This window comes from Sminthopsis crassicaudata, chromosome 1, assembly GCF_048593235.1.
Source record: "Sminthopsis crassicaudata isolate SCR6 chromosome 1, ASM4859323v1, whole genome shotgun sequence".
Lineage (NCBI taxonomy): Eukaryota > Metazoa > Chordata > Mammalia > Dasyuromorphia > Dasyuridae > Sminthopsis > Sminthopsis crassicaudata.
In genome coordinates, this window is record NC_133617.1 from 98,672,296 (window position 1) to 98,689,625 (window position 17,330).

The window sequence follows — 17,330 nt, forward strand, 5'->3', positions numbered from 1 at the left end:
AAAATATCACCAAGAAACTCTTCCATAAATCTTTAATTATTTATTCTATTGACTTTTAGGAAACCTTCATTCCATGTTTTCTCCATTCTACTTTACCCCACTGCTTCTGACTATATACTGATAGTAAGAAATAATAAAGATAGCCAAATTTGTATTTGAAGGCTTCCTAATAGTCATAATTTATTTTAGAAAAAAATCAAGTCCAGAAATTTTTATAGGTAGTAGAGATCCTCTAGTGAAGATATCCTTTAGATCTTGTTCTGACTCCTGCACTTTTCTAGTATAAATGCCCAAGTTTAGAGATATCCATCATATTTTCCATGTGCAGCATGATAACTGTGGAAATATGCATAGAAGAATTGCACCTGTTTAACATATATTGGACTGCTTCCCTTTTAGAGGAGGGAGTGGAGGGAAGGGAGAGAGAAAAAAAAATTGGAACATGAAATTTTGAAAGGATCAAAATTGAAGATCATGCATATGTTTTGACAATAATATTGAGGACTCAATGGTACATTCTTTGAAGTGTTAGAAGGAAGAAGATGAATTCCCAGCATGTCTATGAATAGCTAGCATAAAGATTAATTTTCCCATTAAAAGCTATATAATTAAAGATAACCAGTTTCTAAGATCTCCAAAAGACCACTTAACTAATAATGCAGTATAAAACGTTTCTGTGGGAAATTGTTTTCAAGTTCCAAACAATCAACTCAAAAATAAACTATGAAACATAAAGCTATGGGTAAGCTGGGAATCATTTAAATGACTATTATTGGTAAACTGCAAACCAGTGTTCAGTATTATTTATTTTATCTCTGTAATTCAGTGATTTACACTGAGAAGGCAATACAAGGTTGAATTAACCTAAACAAAATCCATAAAACAGCTTAATTCACTGAGCTACTCAGTCAGATGCTTTTTGCAATCTACTCAGTAACTATAATAGTTATAATGAAATCAATCATTGTAAAAGGGTCTTTTAAAAAAGTTTTTTTTTTAATGATTAATAACATCTACCTTTAATATTTTTCTGGCCCAATCTTTTCCAAAATACTTAGCAATGAACTAAGGTTTCAACCAAGTATTTGTCCTAGAAGTTTTCAAGTAGTTTGAAAGAGCCTTGTTGAAAATATTAGCCCTACCCATAGATACCATTCCATGTGTAAGTGGGCTGGTTCTCCATCTGGGTGAGAATACAAATTAGGTTCCTAAACTTTCATAACAGAATGTCAACTCTTGCCTCCCCCATATTTAGAATTTAAAGCATATGGATCTCTACTCAATGAGCAAAACAGATTACTGTCACTTCCACAATTCCAGGAGAATTCAAATATGAAATGACTGCAATCTGACAAAGTCTTACTTGAAACAACTGAGATTTGAGACAGAGGTTAACAGACATGTTAAGGAGCACTACCCTTTCATTAAGTTAAATCATCAGAAAGTCTCCACATTATCTCAGCTCCACAAAGATACAGTTACTGTTATTTACAATTTTAGTTTAGAATAGAAATAAGAAGTGTCCTTTTGAATGTGACTTTTCTACACCTTCCATTCTATTACCCAAAGACTGGTACTCACTCATTAAACTCCAACTTTAATTAACTTAACAGAATTTTTATTTTCAAATAAACTTCTTTACTTTCTTTTATCAATTGGAATCTTATAACCCAAAAATGTTTTAGTTGCCACAAAACCTAGATTTAAATTTAATTTTCAACTTCTGTAATTAGTCCATTAACTAGGAGGTCCCGGTGAAGAAAGTCTTGGCTTAGAGAGATCAATATGGATAGAACAAACACCTATTTATCATGTATGAGTCTTGAAATCGATATCAAAAAACAAAGACTATGATCAGAACAAAAATTCACTTCAAAAATTATTATATTACAATAGAGAAAAATAAATGTTATTCTCCTTTCAGATCAAAAACTCTAGAAATAAGACATGTAATTAAATCCAAAAAAAAAGAAGGAAAAAAGGTAGTCTTTTGGGTAAGAATGTGTCTCTCTGGTGAAATAAACTTACTATTTAGTAACGAATTTGTTTTAGCAAATTTGTTTTAAGAGCAATGCAATACTTATTTCAGAAAAAAAGTAATGACAACAATAATATTAATAACATCTCAATAAGCTCATAGCAGGTTTAATGTTTATGACTTCATTAGGGAATTATTGCCCATATTGGCCTAAGGTTACAAGGCCAGAAAAATAACATAAATTGTCAAAGATATTAAAATACACAAAACTAGGTGAACAGACATTTTAAAATGAGGGTTCAGCTTTCAATTTTCCATAACAACGGTTTATAGCTTTCACATAAATACATGAAAATACTAGAAATTAACATGCTGCTATTGCTCAAACAAGATATTCCATATCCAGACTCTAGAGAATTTTCAAAGTTGTGCCTCTCTTCTCCTGGCCCCTCCTCTCCCTCCCACCCTCCGCCTCCACCCCTTCTACTACCTTGGCTGAAATATTCTTTCCCTCCTCATAACTATCTTTTGGTTTCTGGATTTTCTTCAAGTCTTACCAAAAACTTGACCTACTCAAGTTTTTCATGATTCTCTTTAATACCTTCCTCTGTTATTTATTTCCAATTTACCCTATATATAGCTTGTTTATACACAGTTGTTGTATGATGTCTTCCTATCAGACTGTGAGAGCTCCTTAAGAGCAAGATTATCTTTTGCCCTTCTTTGAATCCTCAATATTTATTTGGCAGAGTGCCTGGCACATAATAGGGATATTAAAATATGCTAGCTAACTGACAAAGTGATGAGAAATTTGACTATTTAAGAGTAAACTACAAAGGCAGTAAATGTAGCAGTTTTCACAGAACAGCAAGCCTTTCTAAATCACTATGCTAAGAAACACGACCATACAGAGTTAATGAACTAAGACAGTAGAACAGATCCCCTAACAACTCCTATGAAAAATAAGAATATGGTAAATAAAAATGTTCATTTCTTTTAGATCTATTATGTACATCCCTGTTTGTATTTATGTAAGCTTTCTTTCCTGGAATTATTACCGCTGTCTGTTTACCATGTACAGAAGTACAAAATTACTTAGGGTCACAATTCAAGATTCCTAATGATGCTTTATAAGCATGACTTACTTACCTTCCCAGACTTAAAAAATAAAGAAATTTTGAAACCAAGGTCTTCTAATCATATTGTTGTAGATTTTTAAAATCTTGAAAACGAATCTAATTAAAACAGCTAAACAAAGGCTGAGCATTAAAGGAACACTACGGATATGTTCCTATATAAAATCAAGCTAGTTCCCATCAGAGGCCTTTTCACTTTCAAAGGAAAGAACAGTTTCAATCAGGGCTTGTTTGTTTGTTTTTTTTTTCCTTAAGTTTAGGAAATTTTTAAGAATTTTTTTTTAGATCACACCTGAAATAATTAGTTTCCACTACACTATATACTTGATTTGATTCTAATTACCATAAGCCACTTTAAAAAGCAATTCAAAGGGCAAGATTGAAAACATAATCTTTATTTACTACTATATTTACCATTAAAACAGCAAAAAATAGCATAATTATATAGCAAAGCAAAAGAAAAACTTTTTTTAAAAAACTAAACAAAGTCTTTAAGAGATAATCAGTAATACATGAACATTTTAAACCTAATATTAAAAGATACATTTAGAATGTTTTTAGGGCCTGTTTATTTTACAAAGAGAATTACCAGAGATTATTTCTGATCTTTGCACTAATATTATAACATTTACTTGCCTCTTTTCTAAATACTAATAGATATTAAACTGTCAAATCCTCTGCCCCTAGTCTCAATTCTTTTTTTTTTTCCCCTCTGAGGCTGGGGCTAAGTGACTTGCCCAGGGTCACACAGCTAGGAGTTAAGTGTCTGAGACCAGATTTGAACTTGGGTCCTCCTAAATTCAAGGCTGGTGCTCTATCCACTTCACCACCTAGCTGCCCCATCTCAATTCTCTAAAACTATTTCTCCATCACTTTCTTAAACGCTATTACCAAAAATATAAGTAATCAAATTAGATTTAAAGTGACTTATTTTTCTATATTCCTTGATCATACACTAACTAAGTCTCTCAAGGACACTAATAATGCATCTTGTACAGCTTTCTCACCCTTCTTTCTAAAGTAAAATGAATAAGGGAGGGGAAGGGAGGGGGAGTATGCATTGTTGAGAACTGTGAGATTGCAGAAGATGAAGAAATGTTCATTTATCATGTCAATGCTACTAAATAAAAAGATTTTTTTCTTTAGTAATAGAAATGATACTATTTCATAAATCAATAAAATAACAGGTGGTAAAAGTAATTTTTAAATCAATTTTTATTTTAAAACTTTTAAAATGTTTATTTTTAGTATTTTATAAACTATATTTGCAAAACATTTAGTTCACTCTCACCATTATGTCCTTTATTAATCTCCAAAAACTCTAGATCAAAAAAAAAAAAAAAATCAAATTGCAACTTCTAACAGCTCTTTATTGGGAAGTCAGCCAAACAGTACTTACCCATTTCTAAATACATACAAAATCCCTTCTTACTCCATTTATATATGGATTCACTGAAATCTCTTTCCCTTTACAAGGTAATCCTCCTGCCTCCCTCCCCTCTTTTTAAAGCCACAACCATCTAGACTTATTTTTAAAATGCCTTCAGGAATAGAGCAGTATTGCTTGCCCCAGGATGCTGGTAAAGACTATTACACTCTAGCTAATTTTCTCCCAAAGAAAAAAAGTCCATCAGCAAGTGTTTTTAAACATTTGCTATGTGCCTACCACTACAACAGCACCATGAGACACAAAAACAAAAGTGAAACAATCTTTGCATTTAAGGAACTTAAAATCTAGCCTGGGCCACAACATTAGGATATATAGGTGTAAATAAAATAGACACAAGGTAATTGTATCCAGGAAGGGCAGTAACAATTGGGCTGATCAAAAAAGGTCCCAAGTAGCAGAAGATGCTTAGGACGAGTCTCAAAGAAAAGTGAAGGGGAGACGCAAGTGCACAGTGTAAAAAAAGAATGGAATGAGGAACAGAAAGAACACGATGATTAGGAAATAATATGTAATAAGCCTAGAAATGATATTTCTTTCTCCAGCTCACTTTAAAGAGAAGGAAACTGAGGCAAACTCTCCCAGCCTCCCTCAAGTGACTTGCCCAGAGTAAAACAGCTAGCAAGTGTACGAGGTTGGATTTAAAGTCAAGGCTTCTGGGGCAGCTAGGTGGCGCAGTGGATGGACCATCAGCCCCACTGAAGTCAGGAGGACCTGAGTTCAAATCTTGCCTCAGACACAACGCTTCCCGGCTGTGTGTCCTTGGGCAAGTTGCTTGATCCCAATTGCTGCCTCAACAGGGATAAAAATAAGGTCAAGGTTTCTTAACTCCAGGTCCAGAGCTCGATCCGTTGACTAATTAGCCTTTCCTCCCCCCTCCCCTCCAAATGCGACTAGGCTGACTATTCTCCGACTGGCACACAATAGGCGCTTAAAAAATGCTACCTGACTGGCTTTACATCCCCAGGTACACACAAGGGGCTTAATAAATGCTATCAGGATGATTTGTGCTAGAAGCTTCAGATCGTTCCATACAAATTCCTGACCCTCGCTTCCTCCCTTTCCTCTCTATTTCTCCTTTTCTCCAACCCCATCTCCCTCTCCTCCAGATTCCTTCAATGCCCCTAATTCCTTCCCTGCCCCTATTACATACCTCTAAACCTCCCACCCGCCGCCACCGGCACGGCACCCAAAGTTTAATACAATCCCCAACGCTTCTGGAAAAGATCTCTGCCCCCGCCCCCCACCTTCCCAAGGTAACACTTCTACGGAAGACCCTCCAGGAGAAAAAACCTCGCGCGCGCACACAGCACTCCCACACAGGCACACGAAAAAAGAGGGAAGCCCCAACTGGTCAGGGCTTCCGGCTCTCCTCAGCCCCGCCCCCTTTCGCCCCTCGCAGACGTTTCGGACCGTCAGTCAGTTCGGTACCAATCAGACAGACAGACACACAGACATCCGGGGCCTCTCTCCCGTCTCCTCTCCCCACCAATACCCGGCCCCGGCCCCTCACTCACGGGCAGGCATGTTGGTCAGCACAGGTTCGCCTTCTGAGGGCTCAACGAGGACCAGTGATCCGAAGGCCGGAGGAAATCATGGTGACGGACCGGCGCTGGAAGAAGCTCCCTGGAGACCCGGGGGTAGCCGAGGCCAGGGCTTAGGGGGCGGGGACTGGCGCCGCGCCAGGGGCCCTGCTCTAAGTGAAAACGGGCGCCGCTGCCAACACCGCCCCCTCCCACTCCCGGCTCCCTGGCTCCCGGGCTCGAGAGCGGGGCGGTGTCACGCACGCTTACGTCAGCGCGTCTCGCGTGGGTGGAGGCCCGCCCACTTCCTTCTGCCCGAACGGGGGATGGGGGAAAGGGCAACTAGAGGGCGGAGCGTCGTGCTGGAAAAGACCTGTGTTCTGACCCACTAGGCCAAAGTGGGGCAAATTTGATTGGACCACGGGGACGGGTCCTCAACCCAATCAGCCCCTCTCATTTGGAAATCAATAGTTGTAAACATTTATTAAGCTCCTACTATGTTAGGGATAGGAAGAGAAATAAAATAAAGCTCCTTGGTCTCTAAATAGTGAGTCACACAAAGCAGTTCTAGACATGTTTTAAAAATCAAGAAGCACTTTAATTAATCAATATCCCAATGAGGGATACAGTTTGCAAAAGGAAAATTCTCCTGGACAGGAAATGCCCCCCAGCCCCCTCCAGTTATGGGAAAGGTAGAGATTATGTACACAATAATGCAATCGTTTTCAGGGTTTGATTGATCTCTCATGACAAGCCCAAGTCCAAGTTCAGGACCTTATGGGTGAGTCCTTTAGTAACAGTTCTTAATTGTTTTTTCAAATCCCAGGAGTTGTTAGCTGGGGGGGGGGAACAGGACCGGAGTTTTGTGATGGAAACAGGTTCTGCAGTCTTTGATTCATTTCACTTAATATACACAAAGTATCAACAAGAATTGATTGATCATTTCAAGCTGCATTGTAAGTTTCTGGCTCCCAAATCAGAAAAGGCAGCTCTGAGAAATGTAAATTATTAATATATTTATATCTTGGTAATTATAAAAATCATAATATAATCTCTCAAGGAGCTCACAGTAATGAGGGAAACATACAAATAAATTACTTTAAGATTTACAATATACATGATTTATAATAATCCTATGAAATATCTAGGACAGGCCTTACCTCTATTTTAAAGATGAAGAAAGGAGGATTTAGAGAAGTTAATTGACTTCCCAAGGTTATACATTTATAAAATGCCCTTCAGAATGTGAGCCTGGATGTTCTGTATCCCAAGACAATTCTGCATTATTGTTCAGAACCAGATAATTTAGAGCTAAAAAGGACTTTTTATATAATGTTTTTCATTCCCTTCTTTTACACATGAGGAACCATAATCGTAAAGGCTAACATTTATACAAATGATGATCACCCAGAGTCAACATGGTTTTATAAAACTAAGTGACTTGGCAAATAATAAACCTTGCCCAGCCATCCTTCACTTAAATCCAGTTCATTTGTATGTTATAGCATCACCTCTCTGATGTCATGATCTTCCAGAACAAAAGTCAAAACTACAACAATAGGTGACAGAATTAAAACCAAGTCTTGTCATTCCAAAATCAGTGTCATTATCTTCCAGAACAAAAGACAAAACAACAATAGGTGACAGAATTAAAACCAAGTCTTGTCATTCCAAAATCAGTGTTCTTTTTGCTACCTTATATTGGTCCCCATCTTTGCAGAGTTTAAAAACTAGAGATATCTTCCTCATAGTATAGTTTAGGGAATTTTTAAAATTAACATTTGATAAAGATTTGATAACTCTAGATTTTGGGGGATAGTAAGTTAAAGTTACATTTAATTTGACAAATTTTCAGGATTGATTAAAAAATTTTAGGCTAAAAGAAATTTTGATTAATGTTTGGAGTTTAAGAAAGAATGCTCATAAAACACAAAGCTGTTTAACTCTGATGTTGTTTATATTTTCCAAGAAGGATCATCTGTGGACTGGAAGTAATACAACAGAAATGAATAATAGGGAATTGAATCCTCAGATAAATAGGTAGATAGGAAGAAAACAGGTAGCTACCCTTAATTAGTTCAAATCAGAAACTACAAGATATGAAGTCTAAGCTAGCTCCCTGGAAGTCTCAGGGTCAACCTAGAGTCAGGGTAAGCAAAACTCCTTGGTTTTTAAGAGGATGAGTGAAGGAGATGGACAAAACTGCCAGGAGTTTTGCCAAGGATATAGAGTTCAGAATCTCCACACTTTTCTCCTGTCTGTCCTGAGACCAAGAAAGTCTTCTCACTCCACCCTCTAATCCCTCCTATGATTATCTGTATATCAAAAGATAGAGCCAGCACAGAATAGTGAGAAGGACCATTTTTCCAAGCATATGCTAATAGAGTTATTGTCCAATAGGTAATTAGCCTTAAGTACTTGGTTATCTGATTCAAGCACGCCTTTTAAGAGTTTCAGCCCTTGGGACTGGTATGTGCAAGAAAGTTTGTGGCAGCTCTCTTTGTAGTGGCCAGAAACTGGAAACTACATGGATGCCCATCAACTGGAGAATGGCTGAATAAATTGTGGTATAAGAATAATATGTAATATTATTGTTCTGTAAGAAATGATCAAGAGGATGATTTTAGAAAGGCCTGGAGAGACTTACATGAACTGATGCTGAGTGAGATGAGCAGGACCAGGAGATCATTACACATAACAAGAAGACTATATGATGATCAATTCTGATGGATGTGGCCCTCTTCAACAATTAGATGAACCGAATCAATTCCAATAGAGGAGTAATGAACTAAACCAGCTATACCAAGCGAAAAAACTTTGGGAGATGACTATGAACCACTACACAGAATTCCCAATCCCTCTATTTTTGTCTGCCTGCATTTTTGATTTCCTTCACAGGCTAATTGTATACTATTTCAAAGTCCAATTCTTTTTGTACAGCAAAATAACTGTTTGGACATGTGTGTGTATATGTATATATATATATATATATATATATATATATATATAGTATTTAATTTATACTTTAACATTTTTAACATGTATTGGTCAATCTGCATCTGGGGGAAGGAGGTGGGGAGGAGGGGAAAAATTGGAACAAAAGGTTTGACAATTGTCAATGCTGTAAAATTATCCATGCATATATCTGGTAAATAAAAACTATAATTTAAAAAAAAAAAGTTTTGCCCTTTACATCAAGACATTGAAAGAAATGACAGATATGATTGTTGAGCCATTGTAAGTGACCTTTGAAAGACAAAGATGGAGAAGAGATGCTATAGGATAGAACAAGGGCAAATATTGTGCTGATTTTCAAAAGAAAGGAGAAAAGTCAACAATCTAGCCCACTGAGCTTAACTTGAATGTCTAGCAAAATCTAGAATATATTATTAAAGAGATGGTTTTGATGGGGGAACCCTGAAACTGTCCTTAACTTTTGTGATGAGCACTGAAACTCTCCTGACAGGAACCTACCCTTCTAGGCAGTTAAGTGGTTTCATTAAGATTGGCCCAGGATCACTCCCTACTTAGCTGGAACTTAAGTGGTCTCATTTAGCTGGAGATCTGGATCTGATATTTCTATTGAGTAGCTGGCTATACTTTCTATTGAGTTGAAAATTAGTCCAGGACCAAGGGTACTTATCTCAGCCCGAACTTAAAGAAATCTCATTCAATTGAAAATCTAGGCCTGGGGACAGTGACAACATTGAAGTAATTTTATTCAATTGAAACTTTAGTCTCAGATTTCCCATTAAAGGGCAATTTGGGACTCATTTCTTTGCAGAGGCCCCAAAACAAGATCATGCCTTGTCAAGGAACCTCACTCCTTAGCATAGCTGCCTGTCAGAACCCCTGCCTGCTGTGAAGACATTCTCTTCTCAGTGTTAACACCTTTTATTTATCTCTCTGCCAAGATTTCTCTACTAGGACCTTTATCTCTCTTCTAGGACTTTGTCACTCAGAAGTCAATCTTCCTAGCAAAAACTGACTTCTCAGTGCCAATAAAACTTCCCTTTTGCCATCCAAACTTTTCGGGTTCGTGAATTCTTTCACGTTGGACCTATGCTGACCAAAAAGGGATTCCTACAACTCTCTGCACTGCCACTAAACCGCATCAATTATAGATGATCATTTATAAAAATGATGATTACATGGAGCTAGCATAGCTTTGTAAAGAACAGAACATACTAAATTCATCTTATTTCCTTTTTTGGAATGTAAATCAAGGCGATGCTGAAGATATAGTTTACCTAGATTTTAACAGCATTTGGTAAACTCTCTCATCCTATCCTTGATAAAAAGTGTCAGACAATACTGTTTGATGGATTCAAAACTGGACTGAAAGAATTGATGTTAATAACTGCAAGTCACTTGGAAGCTTTTAAATGAAGTCACTTTTAAATGAAGTAGTGAAGAGCTCTGGCTATGCTCTGTACCTTTTAACATTTCTGCTGATAACTTGGATAAAGATACAGATAATATTCTTACCAAATTTCAGATGGCACTGTGTGGGAAAAAAGGTGAAGAACTTGCAGATTAAATGGCTGTTATCTAAAGGCCTCAGTTTAGGAAGCATGTGATTTTAGATAAGTTTTGAACTATATTCTATTGTTCAAAGAAGGCCACTGATGAGAAAGCTATACATCTACTGCATTCCACTGACCAAATAAGGAATAGGCTTATGTGACCAATCACACCATACATAGGGTGGGATTTGGGGAGTTCTTTGTCTGAAATGTATGAAAGAACCCCCAAAATGGGGGTGAACATTTTCAAGGGAGTGACCCTCTCCTGCTGTGAATTTGGCTCACAGACCAGAATGGGGTCCGCTTCTCTAGGTTCTAATAAATAATTCTGCTTTCTATGAGTGATCTCTGTAGTAGTCACTTTGGGTAGATCTTTTTGTCTCAAACAGCATAAAGGCAGGAATAATAACTAACACACAAAGTCTTGATCCAAAAAGATCTCAATAGGTTAGAACTTTGGACAGAATCTAATGAAATAAGTTTCAATGAGATAAATGTTGAGTTGTTTCAAAAACTGCATCACAAGTACAAGATGAAACCAGCTTATCAAGCTAAGAGCCTCACTTTTCTTTATCTAAAATAAAGATAAAAATATCTGTATATATCTATAGACCTAACTCTAGAGTTGGGTGCCCACCCTCCTCTTTGCAGCTTTACCAAAAAGTTTGTCATTGGGACAACCTCTTAGGCTACTAAAATATAAATATTTTATATAGCACCTACTCTGCCCCAGGCACTATGCTAAGTACTTTTACAAATGTCTTATTCAATCCTCACAACAACCCTTTGAGATAGGTGCTATCATCATGTCCAATTTATGCCTGAGACACAGGACAGCCATGAGATGCCCAAATCCAATTTGAATTCAGATCCTCTTGACTCCAGGCTCATTACTCTATCCACTATTCCACCAAATGCCTCTAATAAATTAATCATATATAGATAGAATCTGCTGAAAGCCTTGCTTCACTGTATTAGTAACTGAATATGACTTTGGAATATTCTTCCATGGAAGATGTTTTTATTTTTCCCAAGAAATTTTTTTTTTGAGTTCTCTCTCTTTTTTGTGAATTTTGTGAATTGTATCCTTGCAAGAAGAATTAGTGTCAGTGTATTGTATGGGAATATCCCCAGATCGTTTGTTGGAGGGGTAAGCCAGACAGGTGAGAAATTTAACAAAATAAAACTTCCTTTTTTGTTGCAAAAGTCTTTGATAAAAGGATTAGATTGTGAAGAAAAAGTGGGGGGTCAGATTCCCTTCTGGAATATTATATTGTTTTATCTTGAGTAATTCTAACTGCTCCTTTTTGAAAAAGTCCAGGTGAGGATGATGACCTTATAGTGCTATTAACACAAGTATCCTTCTAATGATTCTATATAATTGTGAATCATGGCAAATCAATGATTTCTGAAAAACTCAAATTTTAGGCAGTCTAAATGATAGTGGAAATATGCATGATAGGTACTAAGTAGGCTATAGTATTACTAATAAGGGATTGTATACATGGAATCATAGTGCAAAACATGTAAACAAGGACATGTATGACTGGTGAGATGGATGGAAACCCCAAGAGAGTTTTTAGGTAATTAATAATCAATTTTTAAAATAAGCTAGCTGATAATCATTAAAATGAGATCACTAAGTGATTTCAGTAACTAAAGGACAAAACCATGGAGATTCCTGAATGTTTGAATACCTTTGGAAAAGATGCACCTGAGAAATGAAAATATACCCTGATTGGTGAACAATTATTGAGAGGGAAGATATATTAACCACGAGGTAGGCTAAAAGTCTTCAGCTCCTCCTACTAAGAAGGTGGTTTATTGTGAGACCCTGCTGCCTCCAGCAATTTGGAAAAAATAATCCATCTCTACTCAGACTGTTCTGATTGGTTTTCTCCTTCTTAAATTGGGTTACCCTAAAATCCAATGAAGGGATACTATGACATGGGTTTATTTCTTAAGGGCATGAATTCACCTAGATTAGATTCTGTTTTTTCTCTAAACAGAAGTAAATTCTAGTTAGGTGGTATTCTCCCTCTTCTTGCCCAGGATAGCTGAGCAGGTATCTAGAGGATTTGGGCAATCTTGTTTATCAGCAGTGTCCTTCAGAAACAATAATGAAATCTTAATTTAATAATTAGTTATTAATAGAATACAAAATAATTTTTCTAAGAAGGAAAGGAGATAATCTAGTAGTATAAAAAGCACAAGGGGTTAACAAATGGACATCTGGAGAATTGTGTTCGGTTCTGGATACCGTATTTTAGGAAAGACTGGATAAGTTGAAGTATGCCCAAAAAATGAAAGGAAAGAAAGAAAGAAAGAAAGAAAGAAAGAAAGAAAGAAAGAAAGAAAGAAAGAAAAGAAAGAAAGAAAGAAAGAAAGAAAGAAAGAAAGAAAGAAAGAAAGAAAGAAAGAAAGAAAGAAAGAAAGAAAGAAAGAAAGAAAGAAAGAAAGAAAGAAAGAAAGAAAGGAAAGAAAGAAAGAAAGAAAGAAAGAAAGAAGAAGGAAGAAAGAAAGAAAAGAAAGAAAGAAAGAAAGAAAGAAAGAAAGAAAGAAAGAAAGAAAGAAAGAAAGAAAGAAAGAAAGAAAGAAAGAAAGAAAGAAAGAAAGAAAGAAAGGAAGGAAGAAAGAAAGAAAGGAAGGAAGGAAGGAAGGAAGGGAAGGAAGGAAGGAAGGAAGGAAGGAAGGAAGGAAGGAAGGAAGGAAGGAAGGAAGGAAGGAAGAAGGAAGAAAGGAAGAAAAGAAGAAAGAAAGAAAGAAAGAAAGAAAGAAAGAAAGAAAGAAAGAAAGAAAGAAAGAAAGAAAGAAAGAAAGAAGAAAGAAAGAAAGAAAGAAAGAAAGAAAGAAAGAAGAAAGGAAGAAAGGAAGAAAGGAAGAAAGGAAGAAGAAAGGAAGAAAGGAAGAAAGAAAGATTCAGGAGGGATAGGATAGTTGTTATCTAGAAAAGAAATTAGATGTATTCTGCTTGGTCCCAGAGGGCCAAAGTAGGATTGAAAGGTAAAAGTTGCAAAGAGCAGATTTATTTCTAATGGAAAATAATAGATGGTTCCTAACAATTAGCACAATTAAGAATTTTATGAGCTGCCTTGGAAGGGACTGGATTTCCCTTCACCAAAGGTCTTTAAGTGAAGATCAAATCATCTATTATCACAAATATGGCTAGGTAGCCCTAAATCATTGGGTAACAAAATAATCCAAGACATAAGAGGATCCTCTGCCCTTGTGTAATAGGCTTAAAAAGGCATTCATATAGCTATCCTTATCAGTTATTCATACTGACCAGTTGAAAACTATTCCCATTTATCAATTCCAAGTAACATTTATTGCCCAGGAATATTTATTAGCACTTTGCTAGTTTCTTGGACTAACTCTAAGAAATAACTAGGATTAGTTTCCTAATTCTATGAAATCCCTATTCTTTTTTTGACTATCATTTTAGCTGACTTAATGTTATTTTGTGTATTAGTCATTTCTGTCTTTTTTGTGAGTCCATTTGAGGTTTTCTGTGCAAAAGATAATGGAATGGTTTGTCATTTAGTTCTGTAGCTCATTTTACGCTTAAGGAAACTGAGACAAACAGGGTCAGGTGACTTGCCCAGTGTCTGACCCCTGGATTTTAAGTCGAGTCTTCCTGACTCCAGGCCTGGCACTCTATGCACTAAACTATCTAGCTGCCTCTGAATTAGTGTAGAAGAGATAAAGACCCAAATGTCCCAACCAATCATCCAGGAATGATAAGAGTATATAACCTGTAGTTGGCACATGAGCGAGGGCAGTCTTTTATAGGACTCTAACTAAAGAGCCATACTTCTCTTATGACCTAAAATCTCAGGTAGTAGAGCTGCACTGAAGGATCTGGAGATACCAGTTCTGGAGATTAGAGAGGTTGGAACTATACGTGTAGGAGTCAGTAGTATAAAGGTGAAAGTTGAAGTCATCAGATTAAATGAACGCTAGAGGGAAGTAATATAGATGGAAGAATAGATTGCCAAGGATTGAGACTAACTTGAAATTAAAAGGAAAAAGAAAGACCAGAAACTGAAGATTTAGGAAGGGAAAGAATATTAGGAGTATGCAGTATTGCTGAAAACAAAGGAAGTTTCTCTGAGAAAAAATTTAAGAAGCAGTTAAATTTGCTATTTATTTTCCAGAACAAATAACTTCTAAATACTTTATTGTATTTTTGTCTCCAAATGAGGATTTCTGTGCCAGAAAAGAAATTAGCAGGCAAAGAGCTTTAGAAATGCCAATGACTAGGCAGCAAGTATTTATTGAATATTTGGCAATATATTATTTGCTTGGGAAATGCTATAGTCCTCACTTTCAGGTACCTTAAAATCTAAAAAGGCAGATAAGTTTTTAAAATATCCAAATTTTATAGGAGATGTAATCTTGCTTAAAATTGAGAGTATTATGAGTGATAACAGCACATGGCATGAATGGGGTCAGCTGGTAAGGAACTTTTTAGCTAAATTTAGAAATTTGTGCTTCAAAAGGTGATGAAAATTTTCATCTAGAATGGGGATAAGAGTCAGGAAAAAGGCAGAGACAGGAGGGAAGGAAAGAAGAGAATGAGAGAGAATCTGTGTCCTTCCTCTCCTTAATAAAATCACATGATGGACGTTCATTCCACTAGAGGAGTCTTCAAATTCAGCACTGAAAGTAACTCAAGATTTATATAGAATTTTAAACTGGTTACTCAGCCAAGAATTTCTGTTTTGTATCTCTCCATTTGATGTAATTTGGTGCCATTATGTAGAAGGCCCACAAGAAGGTAATTGAATTCCAAAGACTGAGGGAGGTCCTAAGTTTTCTAAATTGGGGCCACAAATCATGAGCATGACAAAATCCCCCAAATTGTAACTGAGCTCATTTATGTAACTAGAATTTCTGACACAAAGGTTATACCCTATAGGAACTTGTCATTCTTTTATATTAATCCTTATTTACCATCCTTTACACAAATGAAATTTATAGATGCAATGGAGAACTGGCCATTGAGATTCTAGTTCTGGAAGTAGGTGCTTTAGACTCAGCCTTATGGCAACTTCTGCTGACTCTTTCAACCTTTCTAAACTCAATAAGGTCTCCATTCCCTCTTCATTGAAAAATAGGAAGGACAAGGAAGAAGCAAGAAAAATGCTTTAAGGCCTGGAGGCAGTAAGGTACCCAGGTGGGAAGAATCTGAACCATCTCTCTCAGTCTCCCTCAGGAGACTTAACAGCAGGCCTTACCACCAGGGAAAAGAGACTTCATTTAGCCAATTAGTGTCCTTTTTATGCACACTTTGTTCCACCTCAGGAGGTATCAAAAGTTTTATCTTCAATCCATAGTAAGTGGACAGGAAACAGCAATCAACTACCTGATATTCTGAATAAAAGTCCAGTGCTCTAGTCCATGTTCTATTGCCTCTCAGATATTCTCTACTCCATTCCCTTTACTCTGATTTGTGGATTTCTATATAGGAAGATATCTTGATAAGCAATGCTACTCTACTATCCTTTTTTTCTTTTGAATAAATTATACCCTTTAATTGTTGTATTCCAGGCATAATTCACATCCCATTAAGCCCAACTACTATTTAATAATATCTATGAGGTCAAGTATACCTCATGGCATTAGGAACTCTAAATCCCATTATTCTGCACATTTGTTTATAGACCTCTTAGGACATGGTTATTATAGCTGCTAATTTCCTGCACAGTGTCTCCTGATCATTTCTACTTTTATATTCCGTGGGTCACTGATTCTCATTTATAAAATAAAGGGGTTAGACTAGGTCTCTAAGGCTCCTAACAGTTTTAAATTTACAGTCCTATTATTTGTCTTCCTCTGTCATGCCTGGTACCCTGTGCTAAATCCATGAAATCTGACACAATGGTTATCAACCAATCTTTTTCTCTTCTTCCCCTATTATTTTTAGTTTAATGTTATATCTGATTTTAAATGTTTATATTATTAACATGACCTTTTTTTTTTTTTTTTGCTTGTCAGCATTTATTCTGGTTTGAAAATAATCTATCAGTTAGTTAATAAATATTTATTAAATGCCTACTGTGTGCCAGATACTGTGCTAAAAACTATAAGTACAAAGGCAAAAGATAGTGCTTACTCTCAAGAAACTCCTTGTGTAATAGAGGAGACATTTAAATAGTTATGTAGAAAACAATTATATACAGAATAAGCCAGAGATAATCAACACTAACATTAAGAGAAACTCAGGAAAGACTAATTGTAGTAGATGGGATTTTAGCTGGGACTAGAAGAAAGCCAGGAAAGCCAGGAGGTGGTTATGAGAAAGGAGAGCATTCAGAGCAGCTAAATGGCACAATGGATAAAGCACTGGGCCTGGAAGAAAGAAGGTTTAGTTCTCTGAGTCCAAATCTGGCCATGAATAACGGTGTGGCCCTAGGCAGTTATGTTTGTCTCAGTTTCCTTATCTGTAAAATGAGTTGGAGAAGGAAATGATGAACCACTCTGGTATCTTTACAAAGAAAACACCAAATGGAGTCATGAAGAATGGGACACAACAGAACAGCAAGTAAAAAATGCACACTTGGGAATTGAATGTTTTGTGTGAGAAGCAACAATGAAGTGAGCGTTAACTGAATTCCTCAGAGTATCTAATGGAGAAGAGGGGAAAAGATGTAAGGTGTAAGAAGACTAGAAAGTTAAGGAGGTATTGAAGGTAAGAAGGGCTTTGATGCAAGAAGA

General features: G+C 36.4%; 1 protein-coding gene across 4 annotated transcripts in view; it reads right to left on the bottom strand.

Annotated features, from left to right (window-relative positions):
• EFR3A (EFR3 homolog A) overlaps nucleotides 1-6,394 on the bottom strand; it is a 138,506-nt gene extending 132,112 nt beyond the window's left edge. For 3 of the 4 annotated variants that reach the window (XM_074265440.1, XM_074265442.1, XM_074265435.1), the window contains exon 1: nucleotides 6,079-6,394. In XM_074265440.1, the coding sequence (XP_074121541.1) occupies nucleotides 6,079-6,088 (10 nt within the window). In that variant the 5' untranslated portion in view covers nucleotides 6,089-6,394. The remainder of the gene's footprint in view (nucleotides 1-6,078) is intronic. The other variant, XM_074265447.1, reaches the window with a different exon arrangement.
• Nucleotides 6,395-17,330: the final 10,936 nt, after the last annotated feature.